The sequence below is a fragment of the Vulpes lagopus genome, chromosome 23 (assembly GCF_018345385.1).
Source record: "Vulpes lagopus strain Blue_001 chromosome 23, ASM1834538v1, whole genome shotgun sequence".
Classification (NCBI taxonomy): Eukaryota; Metazoa; Chordata; class Mammalia; order Carnivora; family Canidae; genus Vulpes; species Vulpes lagopus.
This window is the reverse complement of record NC_054846.1, coordinates 48722775-48739870: the sequence shown is the minus strand read 5'-3', so window position 1 is coordinate 48739870 and position 17096 is coordinate 48722775. Positions and strand designations below refer to the sequence as shown.

At 39.1% G+C, this 17096-nt stretch overlaps 1 protein-coding gene across 1 annotated transcript in view; it reads left to right on the top strand.

The window, feature by feature from the left end:
- ZSWIM5 (zinc finger SWIM-type containing 5) overlaps window positions 1-17096 on the top strand; it is a 194543-nt gene that overhangs the window by 127474 nt on the left and 49973 nt on the right. Inside the window, exons 3-4 of the mRNA XM_041738512.1 lie at window positions 9774-9922; window positions 11163-11313. Coding sequence (XP_041594446.1) covers window positions 9774-9922; window positions 11163-11313 — 300 coding nt within the window. The remainder of the gene's footprint in view (window positions 1-9773; window positions 9923-11162; window positions 11314-17096) is intronic.

Genomic DNA, 17096 nt, shown 5'->3' with positions numbered 1-17096 from the left:
CTCACCTGACCTCAGAACTCAATGTTTTTGTGTTTCTCTATACTGCCTCTTTATTTTTAGAAGATAATTTTGGTTCCAGCGTACAAGAGGCAGAGAGACCAGGTGGATGGCCTGTATAATACCGTGGTCCGTGTTCCAAAGGGTCTGCCTTTCCTAGTTGTCCAATAGAACTAATCAAGTCCTACACACGACCTCACCACTCCTCAGAAACAAACATGATCAGACAGATGAGCTTCCAGGAACTCTTGCTAACTAGCAGAAATTATCTCCTCTTGCTTTATACAGAAAGTTGTGGTGTTTACATAATAACTGAGCTCTCTCTATTTGAATGATACTCTTAAAGAGTAGCTTCACGTATCTCTTATCCCACATAGGGAGGCTATGCTACTACTCTGGCCTCCTTCAGCCTAGAGCTCTTAGAGACCTGAGTTCTGCCTCATACCAACGTCTGTAGCATCAAAGAGAAATACTGCTCTGTACCCTAGTAACTAGGTTTTGATCTGTTCTCATGCTTTATTCCCATTAGCTCTTTCTTAAAAGTTTTGCCTATTTCCAAGCTCTCTTACCTTTCTTGTAGTGACCACCTCAGTTAAGGAGATGAGTTAAACCTGTCTTGTTTGTACCACTGCTGTCATCAAAACAACTCTCTTCTCTCCTTACCACTTGCTAAAGCAATTTTTGTCTTTCCTTGAACTTCCCATCTGAGTATGCTATTATGTATTTGTCTGAAACTAGGCTTAAATTGCCGCATTGATATGATTTTCAACCTTCCCCAGGAACAACATCTATACCTGTGTTTATTCCATACTAATATTAGCTTTCTACACCACAAGGCCTTTCCTTTTTTCTTTTTTTAAGATTTTATTTCTTTATTTGGCAGAGAGAGTGGGCACACACATGCACAAGCACAAGCAGGGATAGCAGCAGAGGGAGAGAGAGAAGTACGCTCTCCTAAGCAGAGGGCCTGATGTGGGACCCAGTCCCAGGACCCTGGGATCATGACCTGAGCCAAAGGTAGACACCCAACCGACGGAGCCATCCCCACAAGGCCTTTCCTAATCTATTTCTAATAACCAGTGTTGATATCAGTAATGCTACTGAAAAGAGGGACAGAGAATGGAGATATCTTAGAGATACTGGATTCAACATCCAGGTATATAGGATGTGTAGGGAATAAAAAAAAAGAGAAAGGTGAGAGAAAACAATCTTAGAATGTCTAGCTAGGATAACGTTGATGAATTTGATGATAATGTTGCCATTCACTGAGGGAACATAAGAGGAGGAATGAACTTTGGAGGAAGATGAATTTAGTTTAAATTGGAGATGCTTGTAGAACATTTAGGAAAAGGTTTCTTTCGGAAAGTTGGATATATGGATCTGCAACTGAGGTCAAAAGTCAGAATTTTGGAGTTATTAGCATAGAGATGCTTGAAGTCATGTTTCTTTTCCCTGCTAAATCTTTAAACACTTAGATCATCTTCCTTCTCCTCTTTCTCAAACTTCTTCCTTACCAAAATAGACTTAAAGAGCAGGAATAAGATTTCTAAAACTGCTAGCTCTCTGCTTTTAATCCCATGAATGGATCCAGGCATTGCTGTGATCCTTACTTCCTTGAAACCCTTTTTTTCCCATGTGGTTTTACCTAGACTTTGCCTTGTCCCCTTTGGTAGACTGTCTTTCTACATCTACTACTGCTCCATACTCTGTGATTTGATTTGGTAACTCCATACCCTGAGATTCTCTGGTATACCGCATCCTACTCAGGGATTCAGTTGTTGCTTACCCATGAAGAGAGATTGGATACCTTGAGACAAGTAAGGTAACTTGAAGAGTAGCATCAGAAACCATGTTTTACTAACTTCTGAGTCTCTGTCACCTAGCATGATACCTGCAAAATAATAAGGCTTATTGAATGAACACAGCCATGCATATACAGGTGATGAAAACAGGAGTCAGTATAGGTATGAGCAAAGTAAAATGAGAAATGAGAAAAAAATAGCTAGCAATTATCAAAGTCAGTATAGAACTGAGTGAATAGGGATCCCTGGGTGGCGCAGTGGTTTGGCGCCTGCCTTTGGCCCAGGGCGCGATCCTGGAGACCCGGGATCGAATCCCACATCAGGCTCCCGGTGCATGGAGCCTGCTTCTCCCTCTGCCTGTGTCTCTGCCTCTCTCTCTTTCTCTCTGTATGACTATCATAAATAAATAAAAAAATTAAAAAAAAAAAAAAAGAACTGAGTGAATAACTGAGTTGTTTCAAGAAGTGAATAGTCAAGAACATTGAATATTGTAGAAGATTTAGACCAGAGTTAAGAACGTAGAAAGGGAAGTTGAGGGACATAGAAACTATCCAGAGAGAAGAAAACTTTGAGAAACTATTAATAATATTATCATTAGAGTAAAAGAAAATATTGCAACCATGAAATGAGAACTGGATGCTATAGAAACAAATTCACCCAACAGAAAGAACTAATGAAAATTACAAATATAATGGCAAAATTTTATAAAACTAAGTGATGGAAAATAAGGGTAAGGAAAGTTCCAGTAAAGCAAAGCAAAAAGACAGATGTCAAACAAGAGAGAAGAAATTTATCAAAAATTAAGAGAACAAGTCCTAGGAATTCCAATGTTTGAGTAATTGGGATTCCATGAAACCCTTCAATTAAATAATTAAAATTTTCTAGGGACGCCTGGGTGGCTCAGCAGTTGAACGTCTGCCTTTGGCTCAGGGGTGTGATCCTGGAGTTCTGGGATGGAGTCCTGCATTGGGCTCCCTGCATGGAACCTGTTTCTCCCTCTGCCTGTGTCTCTGCCTCTCTTTGTGTGTCTCTTACGACTAAATAAATAAAATCTTTAAAAAAAAAAGAAAAAGAAAACTTTCTAGAATAAATGCATGTTAGTTCCCAAAGTAAAAAGACTCCACTAAATGCTCAGCAGTGGAAAAAGAAGAATCATTTCAAAAAATGGAGCTGGATCAAATAGATATTCAGGGGGGGGGGGGGACAAAACTCGATTCCTTTCTCATATCTTACAGAAAAATCAATCATAGATGGATTGCAGATATAACTGTGAAAAATAAAACAATTAAGTATATAGAAAATAACAGAAAATAACTTCATGACTTTGAGTGAGGAAAAAATTTTAAGTAGGAAAAGATTTGAAAATGGGACTACATTAAAATTTTAGACTTCTTTTTATCAAAAGGCCCCTAAGACACTAAAAAAGGCAAGTAGTGGGAGAAGGTATTTACACTATATATATCTAATAAAGAGTTTATATCCTTTTTTTTTTTAAAGAGTTTATATCCTAAATACAATAAAGAACCCCTACAAATAGTAAAATTGACAAGGCAGAAAGACAGAAAGGCACTTGACAAAAAGGATATCCAAATGGTTAATAAGCATACTAAAAAGTGCTTTAACTAATTAGTAATTAGGGAAATGCGACTTAAAACCACTGAGATACCAATACATACCCACCAGAATGTCTACATTTTTAAAACTCAGTAGCAACGATTGGTGAAGATATTGAGCAACTGGAATTAATAATATATTGCATGTGAGAATTAATACATTGCAGCTATAAATTGTGGCAGTCACTTTGGGAAATTGTTTACTATCATCTAACTAAAGTTGAGCGTATGCATACTCTGTATGACCCAGAAATTCTTCTAAATGTCTACTCAGTGGAAATGAGCAGCATGATTTGTAACAGCTTAAATAGAAACAATCCAATGTCTATCAACAGTAGAGAGACTAAATAAATTGATACATTCATATAATGGAATTTATACATTCATATAATGGAATTTATACATCAGTGAAAGTAAATGAAGTACTACTGCTAAGCCCCAAAATATGGGTGAATCTTACAAACATGATGTTGAGTGAATGAAGCCAGACACAAAAGAATAACTGTTGTATAATTCTATTTATGTAAAGTTCAAAAACAAGTCCTTGGTGTTAGAAGTTAGGATAGTGGTTAATTTGGGGGAAGAGGAAAGGAGATAGTGTTTGTGAAAGAGCTTATGGGATGCTGGTAGTATTTTATTTCTTAACTTTGGTGATAGTTACACAGCTATAATCACTATGTGATAATTCATCAACCTGTACACTTAAGATTTGTGTACTTTTTATAATTTATATTTCAGTTTTAAATATCAATGTAATTTTATTTATTTATTTATTTTATTTTATTTATGATAGTCACAGAGAGAGAGAGAGAGAGAGAGAGGCAGGGACACAGGCAGAGGGAGAAGCAGGCTCCATGCACCGGGAGCCCGATGTGGGATTCGATCCCGGGTCTCCAGGATCGCGCCCTGGGCCAAAGGCAGGCGCTAAACCGCTGTGCCACCCAGTGATCCCTCAATGTAATTTTAAAAGCAATGTGTGTAAATGCGTATATGTACATGTGTACACAAAGACTGGAAGGAAATAAGCCATAATATGAACAATAGTGATCTATGACTGGTAGCATTATAGGTGGATTTTATTTTCTTTGTGCTTTTATATTTTACACAATAGCATGTATTATTTTTATAATTTAAAAAAGGATGTTTAACAATGAAAGAAAAATTGGTTCCACAGGCTTAATAGTTTCCTCAGGACAGGTCTCATTTTTACAGCCTCAATGCTAACTAACTTAGAGCCTCAATCCACATGATGATTTGTTCCATAATTATTTATAAAAGACATCCTTTATATTTTATTTTTATCTTCACTTGTTACCATTTCTCATACAATCCTGTGGAAAATTTCACACTATAACATTAATGTGTCATTTACACCGACTGGGTCCACTTTACCAGAAGATAATTAGTTTCATACTCATCTCTTTATTTTCATAAAAATAATCTAACATGAACATATATAGAAACATTTTTCTCTCTTTTTTTAACCAAAGGACTTTTTTTAAGGATTTTGCCTGGGAGTTAGTGAGAGACAGCCCACAGCTGGAGAGACTATGAACTACCGACCTGGTTTATCTAATTAAAATTATCTGTGTTCTTGTTCATTCATTCCTACATGCTCTACCCTCCTCTACAATCTGACCTTTAATCTTGACATTTCTTACAGATTAATCTTTTCTCCTGTTCTTATATTCTACATGATCTCTTTAGGAAATCTCAGCTACATCCTTGACTTGAAATGTCATCTATATACTATGACTCACAGATTATTTCTCCTGTATCCAGCTGACTATTCCGTATCACAGAGACATCCCCAGATCAGCATATCCAGATGTGAATTTATCTTTCTCCCCAAACTTGTTCAATAAATAGCATCACCATTTACCCACTGGATCATGATAGAAATCTTATAGTCATCCCTAATACTTTTTCATTTATAACCCATAGGCATTTGATTACAAGACCTGTTAATTTTACCTCTAAAATATATTTCATTTTTCACTTCTCACTTTTGATACAGCCATCACCCTAAATCAAACTACTATAATCTCTCACCTAGATTGCTACTGTACAGTTCTAACTTATCTTTCCATTTCCACTATTGTTCCCTTCTAGTCCATTCTCCACACAGTGATCCAAAGTAACTTTTCTTTTTTTTTTTTTTTTTTTTACTTTTTATTTCTTATTTATTTACTTATGATAGTCACACAGAGAGAGAGAGAGAGGCAGAGACATAGGCAGAGGGAGAAGCAGGCTCCATGCACCGGGAGCCCGACGTGGGACTCGATCCCGGGTCTCCAGGATCGCGCCCTGGGCCAAAGGCAGGCGCTAAACCGCTGCGCCACCCAGGGATCCCCAAAGTAACTTTTCTATATCTACAGATTTTGTCATGGATAAAGTCCAAATTTCACATGGCCTACAAAACCTTACATGATCTGGCTTTTGTTACATTTTCACATGACTCTTCCCTCTTCCTGAAATACTTTTCCTGTCCTCTCTACCCCTTATTATAAATGTACTTACTACAATAATTTGTGACTTTATGCTTTTTTGAGCAAAAAGTACACACAGTATTTCCTCCACTCTTCTAGGCCAACTCCTAATTCATTCCTCAGGGTGTTCACTTATATGCCACTTTCTCAGGGAAAATTTTGACCTTTCTTCTCACACAAATATGTTTATGTGTAATTATTTGTTTAATGCCCCTTTCCCCAACTAATCTATCAGCTCCACAAGGATAAGAACTGTATCTGCGGGGATCCCTGGGTGGCGCAGCGGTTTGGCGCGTGCCTTTGGCCCAGGGCGCGATCCTGGAGACCCGGGATCGAATCCCACATCAGGCTCCCGGTGCATGGAGCCTGCTTCTCCCTCCGCCTGTGTCTCTGCCTCTCTCTCTCTCTCTCTCTCTGTGACTATCATAAATAAATTAAAAAAAAAAAATTAAAAAAAAAAAAAAAAAGAACTGTATCTGCTTTGTTGACACTATATATCCAGTATTTGGCACAGGTCCTGCACATAGTAGGCTCTCAATTAATATTGGTTGAGTAAATGAATATGTCTTAGAAAATCCCTCTTGAGGCCTCTTGCCAATTCATGCTCTCCCAGATGACTTTAATTCTTTCAACAGTCATACCAACTCCTTATAATAATGTTATCTGGATGCCTCAAATATTGACTCACTCCTTTTTCTTTTTTTTCTGCAACCATCCATTTTGGCAGCTCCATTTCTCATCTCCTGGGTTCATTGTAGATCAGCAAACATTTACATAGTTTACCTTCCTTTCTTTCCTATCAAATAAACAAATCCTTATGAAGTTCTGGTTGAAATTTTACTGTTAGTAACTTCAAGGCTTTGCCTTATCCTAGCCCTATCCCAGCAGTTTTCTATAGTCTGTACACTGCATATTTATAAACTGTGCCTTATTTCTTCCAGAGCTGCTGCCACTAGCATCACCTGGGCCGAAAAGATTCTTCAGTTTTCTCCATACCCCTTTGAGATTTTAGAGGGGGTATCACTCCACATTTCTAGTCAGTTAATTAAAGCCATCTCCCCTGGGAGAGGACTGGGTCCTGTTCCTACTTTTTTGTATCCTAATTGAATCACCCAAAGGTCAGAATTGGTATTCAGACCATTTCTGGTTTTTGGAACACCGTTTCTATCCTCCCTCATCCCCATCCTTGGTAACAAGATACTCAGAAGCCCAGGCTTGGTTCATACCTAGTATACCTCATTTTATCTCAGTTCTGTCTTTATAGAGCTACTGAAAACTAGAATCATTAGAGATGAAACTCTATAATTTGCATTTTTAACACAAACCCCAGGTGATTATTCTGTATATTAACATTTAAGAATCACTGTACTGGTGAGAACTCTATTATCCCCACTAAGGAGAAAATGCCTTATTCTGACTAATCTTATATTCTATGTAGTGGAATAGGCCAAAAAAGGATTTAACTATTCAAACACACCATCCAGCTTTACTAAGTTCAGGGCCCTGAAACCAGCTGGTGGCTCTTCATGCTCAGGCCTATGAGACTAGAGGTTCAAGTCTAGTGTTGTAGTGAAAAACAGACTTTGAAGAGATACCAACATATAGATAATGGCTCATGTACTTTCCATTTGTTACATTACTTACCTGTATAAGCTTTAGTTTTTCCATTTTAAAGTTAGGATAATAATACTACCTTATAGAGTTATGAGTTCATTGGAATTTACTTACCAAATAATCACTGATCACCTACTGTGTGCCAGGTACTATTCTACACATTGCAAATATACCAGCAAACAAGATCATTTATGCTCTCAAGGAGAGTATGTTCTAGTGAGGATCTGTATAAAGAGTGCTTAGACTCTGGCATGTAGGAAGCACTAAAGAAATGGCTCTTCTTTGACAGTTTAGGGATACAAATGAAGTATAGGATATATTATTTGCCCACCTGGAGTTTAAATCTGGATGGCCAGTGAGACATCTTTTTGTTCATTCTATGAATATTAACTTAGTGCTGTAATGAGCCAGGCACTGTGAGGTACAAAACTAAACACTTACCCTTAAAAAACTTCAATTTGGGGAATATATGAGAAATGCACAATTCTGATATAGAACAAAATGCAACAGGTCTTTAGGAAAAGTAATAATAAAGTGCTAAGAGTATTGCTCCTTTTATATGTATTTGAGCATAAAATGGACATACTTTTGACAGGTGGAAACGGGTTATATGGCTAATTCAATGAGAGGATAAAAAGAACCTCTCCTGCTAAATGAACTAAGTAGCACATAAAGCATGTTGGCCTTTCTGTATACTTATTTTATGGTTTCCATTGCTCATTGCAGCCCTGACTAGAGCTGAATACTGACAGTAAGAAGTATTATTTGTTTGGCCAAAGAACAGGTTGTAGGAGGGGGAAAGAAATAAAGGAAAAAGCAGAAGTAAAGTCCTAAGGAAATGTGATTGACTAAGTAAAGTCATAAGGAAATGTGATTGACTTCTGGGAGCACTAAGTTTCTAGATGAAACAGCATAAATATAGGGTAGACAAAGCTAGAATTGAAAGATAAGGCCAGAGCATGGAGAGCCTTGAATGCCAAGCTTAAGGCATTTGGACTTAATATGATAAAAATGGTGCATCTCATTGAAGATTTCTGAGTGGGAAAGTGACATAATCAGAACTGTGTCTAGAAAAATACATTTGAAGAAAAGTAGCATATAAGTAGATAACCATAAATTGGACAGTCAAACGTATTAATTAGTACTTGTAAAATAACTAAACTGTGAACCCACCTGATTTCGTGGAGAATCAGATGCACTAAAACTCAGCAAAAGAGCAGATTTTCTGTGTAGACTTGAATTTCATTTAAACAGGACTTTGATATAGGAAGACAAAAGAAAAAGTAGACTGATGAAACATGACATGAATTTATAATCTATTGCATGTGACCACACCTGTAGAGTGTTTTATACCCTTGTATCACTTGAAGACAGATTTCTAAAAACTTAACACAGGATTCTGTCTTTGAAAAAGTGAGAGAAGGGGATCCCTGGGTGGCTCGGCAGTTTAGCGCCGCCTTCGGCCCAGGGTGTAATCCTGGAGACCTGGGATCGAGTCCTGTGTCAGGTTTCCTGCATGGAGCCTGCTTCTCCCTCTGCCTGTGTCTCTGCCTCTCTCTCTCTCTCTCTGTCTCTCATGAATAAATAAATAAAATCTTTAAAAAAGAAAAAGAGAAGATAGAGTTTTCATTCCATAAATATTTCCTAGGTGCCTGTCACATTACCATCCCTGTGCTATTGGTGATTCAACTGTGAGCAAGCAGTTAACAGGGCACTAAGGGAGAGGGATGGGTAAATAACTAAAACTGTTTTCAGGTGTTGCAGTGAGTCCAGAAATGAAAGATATTTTTGAGTATAAATTTATAAAATTTTGTCACTTTGTATCAAGTTTCTAGAAATTTAGAAGTGTTGGCTGCCAAGAAGCTACAATTTTGTAATGAACTTTAAAAAAAGAATTTTTTAACCTGTATTTTCAGGTTTATTTGAACTTCATAGAAGGGCAAAAGGAAGAAAAAAATAAGTGTCGCCCTCCTAGGAAAAAAAAATACATCACTATTTTCATGTTTGGGCATTTCGTTCTGGGATTTTTCCCCCTAGAATGGTATTTGAAGACCTTGGAAGGGGATATGACGGAGACATCAGTGCATGTGAAACTAGCATTGGCCCTCTTATATTTATTTAGGACCACACAGTTGACGAAGCCCAGAATAAGGCAGAATAAGCCATCCATTTTTTAATATACTCACAGAGTACCCCTCCTGCCAAGTGTGTAGCATATGAATTCAGGGGATTCATTTCACCATTCCCATTCCTTGCAGGTGCCCCTGACCCCACAGCTGGGGCCAGCATTGATGATGAGAACTGTTGGCATTTGGATGAAGAACAGGTGAAAGAACAAGTGAAGCTCTTTCTCTCCCAGGGTGGTTACTATGGCTCTGGAAAGCAGCTCAATTCAATGTTTGCCAAGGTAAGGTAGGAAAGGTACTTTTTTTCCTTTAAGTAAACTGGGCTCACCACACTCCTGGCTTCTTGCATTGTAGTTAGCTCACTTGATCTATCTATACTGAATGCTTGAAAACTAATGGGAGGGCTAATCAGAGCAGACCTAATCCAGAGCAGGTGGCATCCAGGGACCCCCCAGCCTCTACTACCTCACCCTGGTAGTCCTCTTCCTTCTGCTCCACTCTAAATAAGTTAGCATTGCTGGGGGTTTTAGTAAGGAAGCCACCAACTCTGTACTTTGAACCCAAAGCTGCTGGATGAGGCCTTGAAGAGATGTGATATTTTGGAACTGTGGGCTCTCACAGCAGACTTTCTTTTTTTTTTTTTCCTAACACCTTTAGTGAGATAATTCACCCATTTCAAGTGTGCAATTCAGTGTTTTTTAATATATTCAAAGATATGTGCACCAGTCACCATAACCAATTTTAGAACATTTTTATCACTCTAAAAAGAAACCCTGCACACTTACCTGTCACTTCTCTATCCCTCACTCCCCTGCCCCCAGCCCTAAGCCACCACTAATCTTTCTGTCTCTATAGATTTCCCTATTCTGGGCTTTCCTAGGAATGAAATATAGTCTTTTGTGACTGGCTTCTTTAACTTAACATAATATTTTCAAGGATTATCCATGTTGTAACATTACCTGTACTTAATTCCTTTTTGTGGTTGAATAATATTCCACTGTGGAGTATACCACTTTTGTTTATCTATTCTCTGTTAGTGGATATTTGGATTATTTCCACCTTTGGGCTATTAAAAGTAATGCCTTTTTAAGCATTCTCATGCAAGTTTCTATATGGACGTTTCTATATGGTGTTTTCATATCTCTCTAGAATTGGAATTGATAGGTCATATAATTCTACATTTAGTCATTTGAGACACTACTATACTGATTTCTGAAGTGGCTACATCATTTTACAGTCCCACCAACAGTGTTTCAGGGGTCAATTTCTCTATGTCTTTATCAACACTTGTGGTTATCTGACTTTTTGATTCTAACCATCCTAGTGGATATGAAGTAGCATCTCATTGTGCATAGCAGGCTTTCTTGATATATGCAGAGAACTTGCTTATAGAACAAGAAGCCTTCTTTTTGGCTCTTTGGGTATGTTATGCTTGGATACTTCATCTTCTCCTCCCCTCCTTCTCCTCCTGCTTTTTTATGATGTGCAGTCACCAACCCCTGGCCCCTCCTTATGTGTCAGGTTCGAGAGATGCTGCGGATGAGGGATTCCAATGGAGCCAGGATGCTGACGCTGATAACTGAGCAGTTTATGGCTGACCCACGACTCACACTCTGGAGGCAGCAAGGAACAAGCATGACAGATAAGTGCAGGCAACTCTGGGATGAGCTAGGTAAGTCCCCAGATCTCAGAGAAGTGCTACGTCTGTCCCACCAGTTTGCTCCCTGCATCAGTGTTAGTGAACACTTGCCATCAGTCATTACCTGGGTCTTGCCAAATGAACTTTAGCCTAACTGTGGGAGATAAAGGCTCTACAAAGGCCACCCAGAGTATTCTGAACTCACTTGTGTTGCTTCCACATTATTGTGCTTTGCTGTTGACATCAGTATTCTTTCTGTTCCAGATGTTACCACGTAGAAGCCATTGCTGAAGGAAAATGTCTTCCCTTGGCATTTGTTGCTTAGCACTAGCCTGGCTCTCCAGATACTTATCAACTACTTTTCTTGCTTTCCCTGGGTCTGCTCTTTTTATCACTACTAGACACACCCCTTAGATGTAGGGCAGTTTCCAAGACTTGGGCCTTGGACTTCTATTCTTCTTCCTCTATACCCCCTTGAGAACTTGTATTTTAAGATGTCATGGCTTCAGAGCTTACCTCTCTGTTGATCTCAGCTTCATCTTCTTTCCATTTACCTGAGTTCCAGTCCCATATTGATGCTGCCCTATAACCATTTCCACTGAAAAAATCCCCTGATCACCTCAAGCTTGAGAAATCAAAAAATGAATTCAGGCCTTCTACCAAAAAAGGTTCCACTAACTCTCGCAGTGGCATCACCATTCCTCACTCTACCGAACTTACTGGCAAGCCTTCATTTTTTTTTTCATTCCCAACATTCAGTCACCAGTCTCATTTGATGTGATGCCTTGACCTTCAAAATACAATTCAGTGTCCATTTACACTTTTGGGAACTTTTTTTTTAAGATTTTATTTATTTATTCATGAGAGACATGCAGAAAGAGAGAGAGAGAGAGAGAGGCAGAGACACAGGCAGGAGAAGCAGGCTCCATGCAGGGAGCCTGACGTGGGACTCCATCCCAGGTCTCCAGCCCTGGGCTGAAGGTGGCGCTAAACCGCTGAGCCACCCGCGCTGCCCTGGAAACTTGTAGATTAAGTTAGATGTGGACTCTCTGTTCTAGATTCTCCTCATCAAGGCCATCTTCTTTGGTCATCGTTTCTCTGTATCCTTCTACTGCTCCAAGGCCAGTTTTTCTTTGCTAATATTCAGCGCCTCTCTCTGTTTTCAGAATCTTCCATACCCTAAATCCAGTCATGGCCCCACTTTTCCATTATGCTGGAAAACTTCTGTGCAACATATTCTAAAAGTTCTAATATAGCTCCTCCTATCTCCATGCCAGAAAGCAACAACAAACTTTCTACTCATACAAAGTAATACAAGAGAAAACCTCAGGTTAGGAGTTTATTGAGTTCTTCTGGACTGAAGCCTCTAGAACATATGTTTCATAGCCTCAAAGCTAAAAGCCCTGCAGAGTGAGGCTTCATGACTCTGCAACTATATTCATTTACTTTGGGGCTGGTAAGTGTGTGGTTTCGTTTTGAATGCTGAGGCTTTTTTATTTCACCTATGGCACTAATGGCTCTGGAGCTCTCAATACTAACAAATAGCTATATTTCTGAGCGTTATGTGCCAGTCTTTGTGTTAAAGATTACACTCACATTCTTTCACTTAATTCTCGTAACCACCCTATTAGGTAATAATGTATTTATTGCAAAGAAACAGAGATGGTTCTGGTTACTTTTGGGTACAGAATAAAATAGAAAACTGTCTCTACCATGACATAGTCACACTTTCTGAAGTATAGGAATGTTGCACTATTAATCTAAAGCTACTGGTCCAACCTGTTGTGACCAGAGTCACATGATACAGCACATGGCAACTTGGGGACTACTTCTAGACTCTTTAATCATAATGGATTATAGTCATGGACTCCCTTCCATTGTAAGATTTTGGCATCTTCATATTTTTAAATGAGAAAATTGAGCTTAGGAAAGTTAAGTATTTTATTCAAGATCACACACTAGTGAGTGGTGATTCTACTGATGGAACTGCAGTCTGTTTGACTCCATCCAAATCAAGCATCTTCTGTGATATCTCCCTTAATTCTATCTTGTTATGTACTTTTTTTTTCTCCAAAGTGCATGTTTGTAAATTTAAAATCAGCCTTCTTCAGTGAATCAGTTTCATCTGAGGCCTGAATCTCATGGAGTGATTTCTGTCATATTCATGGGATTGTGTTGTGGACTTGTGCTTGGCCTTTGGGCCAAAGATAGGTGAGAAGAAGTTAACATAGCTGGTACTTTTAAAGCATTTGTCATATATTTAGGTTTATCATGAAAAGCTCTTCCTTCTGACATTTTTTTTTTAAGATTTTATTTATTGGGCAGCCCAGGTGGCTCTGCAGTTTAGCGCCTTCAGCCCGGGCCTGATCCTGGAGACCAGGGATTGAGTCCCACGTTGGGCTCCCTGCATGGAGCCTGCTTCTCCCTCTGCCTGTGTCTCTGCCTCTCTCTCTCTCTTTGTGTCTCTCATGAATAAATAAATAAAATCTTAAAAAAAAAAAGATTTTATTTATTTATTCATGGGAGACACAAGACGCAGAGACAAAGGCAGCAGAAGGAAAAGCAAGCTCCCTGCAGGAAACTGAATTCTGGACCATATCCCAGGACCCCGGGATCGCTCCCTGAGCCAAAGGCAGACGCTCAACTGCTCACCCAGGCGTCCCATCCTTCTGACATTTTTGTAACTAAGAAATTGCTATATCGATCTTCCAAGAAACCCTCAGCATTCTGCAAAGATAGTGGTTCTCAAACTTCTTAAAATCACCAAGAGTACTTATTTTTTTAAAGATTTATTTATTTTTATTTATTTATGATAGACATAGAGAGAGAGAGAGAGAGGCAGAGACACAAGGAGGAGGGAGAAGCAGGCTCCATGCCAGGAGCCCGACTCGGGACTCGATCCCGGGACTCCAGGATCGCGTCCCAGGCCAAAGGCAGGTGCCAAACTCCTGAGCCACCCAGGGATCCCCCCAAGAGTACTTATTTAAACAGGTTTCTGGGTCCTATCCCCAGAGTTTCTAATTTAGTAGGTTGGAGTAGGGACTGATAATTTGCATTTCTAACAAATTCCTAAAGAATGCTGTTACTCCTGTTCCAGAGACCACAATTTGGGAACCACTACACTAAGAGAAGCCTTATTGGGTTATACACTAGAGTATGTTGTATGCATGCTTCCTCTTATTACTCCGAGGTTTCCTTATTGTTCACAGGGCCTACTCACTTGGGAGGGCCTAGGCAGGGTGTGTAGGAATTTAGATAAATGGACTCACTATTTTCAGATACTGAACCAGAGGAGATAGAAGCAGTCAGACATGAAGTTTTCTCATCTCCCCATATCAGTACCTATATGCTTTGCTTTATATTCTGTTAAAATCTATGAAGTACCTCTGCTCCTGTAAAAGGGAAATTCTTACATATTTTCTTTGGGTCCTATGCCATCTCCTTTTCTCAAGAATTTTGCTTCTGCAATTATCTCCTTTCTCTGACATTATTAGTTTCTCCCTTTCTATTGGACCAATCCCATCAGCATACAAAAATACTTTACTATCTTCAATCTCAAAAAAAGTGCCTCTGTTGTTCCCATCCCCCTCCAATTATTACCCCATTTCCCTTCTTCCTCTCAAAGCAGTATTTTTTTAGGATTTTATTTAAATTCCAGTTGGTTAACATACAGTGTAATATTAGTTTCAGATGTACAATATAATGATTCAGCACTTCTCTATAGCACCCAGTGCTCATCACAAGTGCATTCCTTAATCCCCATTACCTATTTAACCCATCCCTCTACCCACCTCCATTCTGATAACTATCAGTTCTCTCTAGTTATGAGTCTGTTTCTTGATTTGCCTTTTTCTTCCCTTTGCTTCTTTCTTTGTTTTGTTTCTTAAATTCCACATCTGAGTGAAATTATATGGCATTTGTCTTTCTTGAGTTATTTCACTAAGCATTATACTCTCTAGCTCCATCCATGTCATTGCAAATGGCAAGATTTCACTCTTTTTTGTGGCTGAGTAATATTCCATTGTGTATATATGCCACATCTTCTTTATCCATTTGTCAGTCAGTGGACATTTGGGCTCTCTCCAGTTTGGCTATTGTTGATGCTGCTGTAAACATAGAGGTGCATGTATCCCTTGAATTAGTATTCTTGTATTCTTTGGCTAAGTATCTAGTAGTGCAATTGCTGGATTGTAGGGTAGTTCTATTTTTAATTTTTTTTTAATTTTTTTTTTTATTTATGATAGTCACATAGAGAGAGAGAGAGGCAGAGACATAGGCAGAGGGAGAAGCAGGCTCCATGCACCGGGAGCCCGATGTGGGATTCGATCCCGGGTCTCCAGGATCACACTCCGGGCCAAAGGCAGGCGCTAAACCGCTGCGCCACCCAGGGATCCCTATTTTTAATTTTTTGAGGAACCTCCATATTGTTTTGCACAGTGGCTATTCCAGGTTGCATTCCCACCAACACTGTAAGAGGGTTCTCCTTTCTCTGCATCCTCACCAACATCTGTTGTGTCTTGTGTTTTTGATTTAAGTCATTCTGACATGTGAAGTGATACCTCATTATAGTTTTGATTTGCATTTCTCTAATGATGAGTGATGTGGAGCATCTTTTCAGGTGTCTGTTGGCCTTCTGGATGTCTGCTTTAGAAAATGTCTATTCATTTCTTCTACCCATTTTTTAACTGGATTATTTGGTTCTTTTATATATTTTGGATATAATCCTTTATCAGATACCTCATTTGCAAATATCTTTTCCCATTCTTTAGGTTGCCTTTGAGTTTTGTTGATTGTTTCCTTCCCTGTGCAGAAGTCAAAGCATAGTTCTTTTTTTTTTTTTATTAGAGTTCAATTTGCCAACATATAGCATAATACCCATTGCTCATTCCGCCAAGTGCCCCCATCAGTGCCCATCACCCAATCACCCCAACCCCCCACCCATATCCCCTTCCACTACCCCATGTTCATTTCCCAGAGTTAGGAGTCTCTCATGTTTTGTCACCCTCACTGATATTTTCACTCATTTTCTCTCCTTACCCTTTATTCCCTTTCACTAACTTTTATATTCCCCAAATGAATGAGACCATATAATGTTTGTCCTTTTCCGATTGACTTATTTCACTTAGCATAATACCCTCCAGGTCCATCCACGTGGAAGCAAATGGTGGGTATTTGTTGTTTCTAATGGCTGAGTAATATTCCATTGTATACGTATACCACACCTTCTTTATCCATTCATCTTTTGATGGACACCGAGGCTCCTTCCACAGTTTGGCTATTGTGGACATTGCTGCTAGAAACATCGGGGTGCAGGTGTCCTGGCGTTTCACTGCATCTGTATCTTTGGGGTAAATCCCCAGCAATGCAATTGCTGGGTCGTAGGGCAGGTCTATTTTTAACTCTTTGAGGAACCTCCACACAGTTTTCCAGAGTGGCTGCACCAGTTCACATTCCCACCAACAGTGCAAGAGGGTTCCCCTTTCTCCACATCCTCTCCAACATTTGTTGTTTCCTGTCTTGTTAATTTTCCCCATTCTCACTGGTGTGAGGTGGTATCTCATTGTGGTTTTGATTTGTATTTCCCTGATGGCAAGTGATGCGAAGCATTTTCTCATGTGCGTGTTGGCCATGTCTGTATCTTCCTCTGTGAAATTTCTGTTCATGTCTTTTGCCCATTTCATGATTGGATTGTTTGCTTCTTTGCTGTTGAGTTTAAGAAGTTCTTTATAGATCTTGGATACTAGCCCTTTATCTGATAGGTCATTTGCCAATATCTTCTCCCATTCTATAGGTTGTCTTTTAGTTTTTTTGACTGT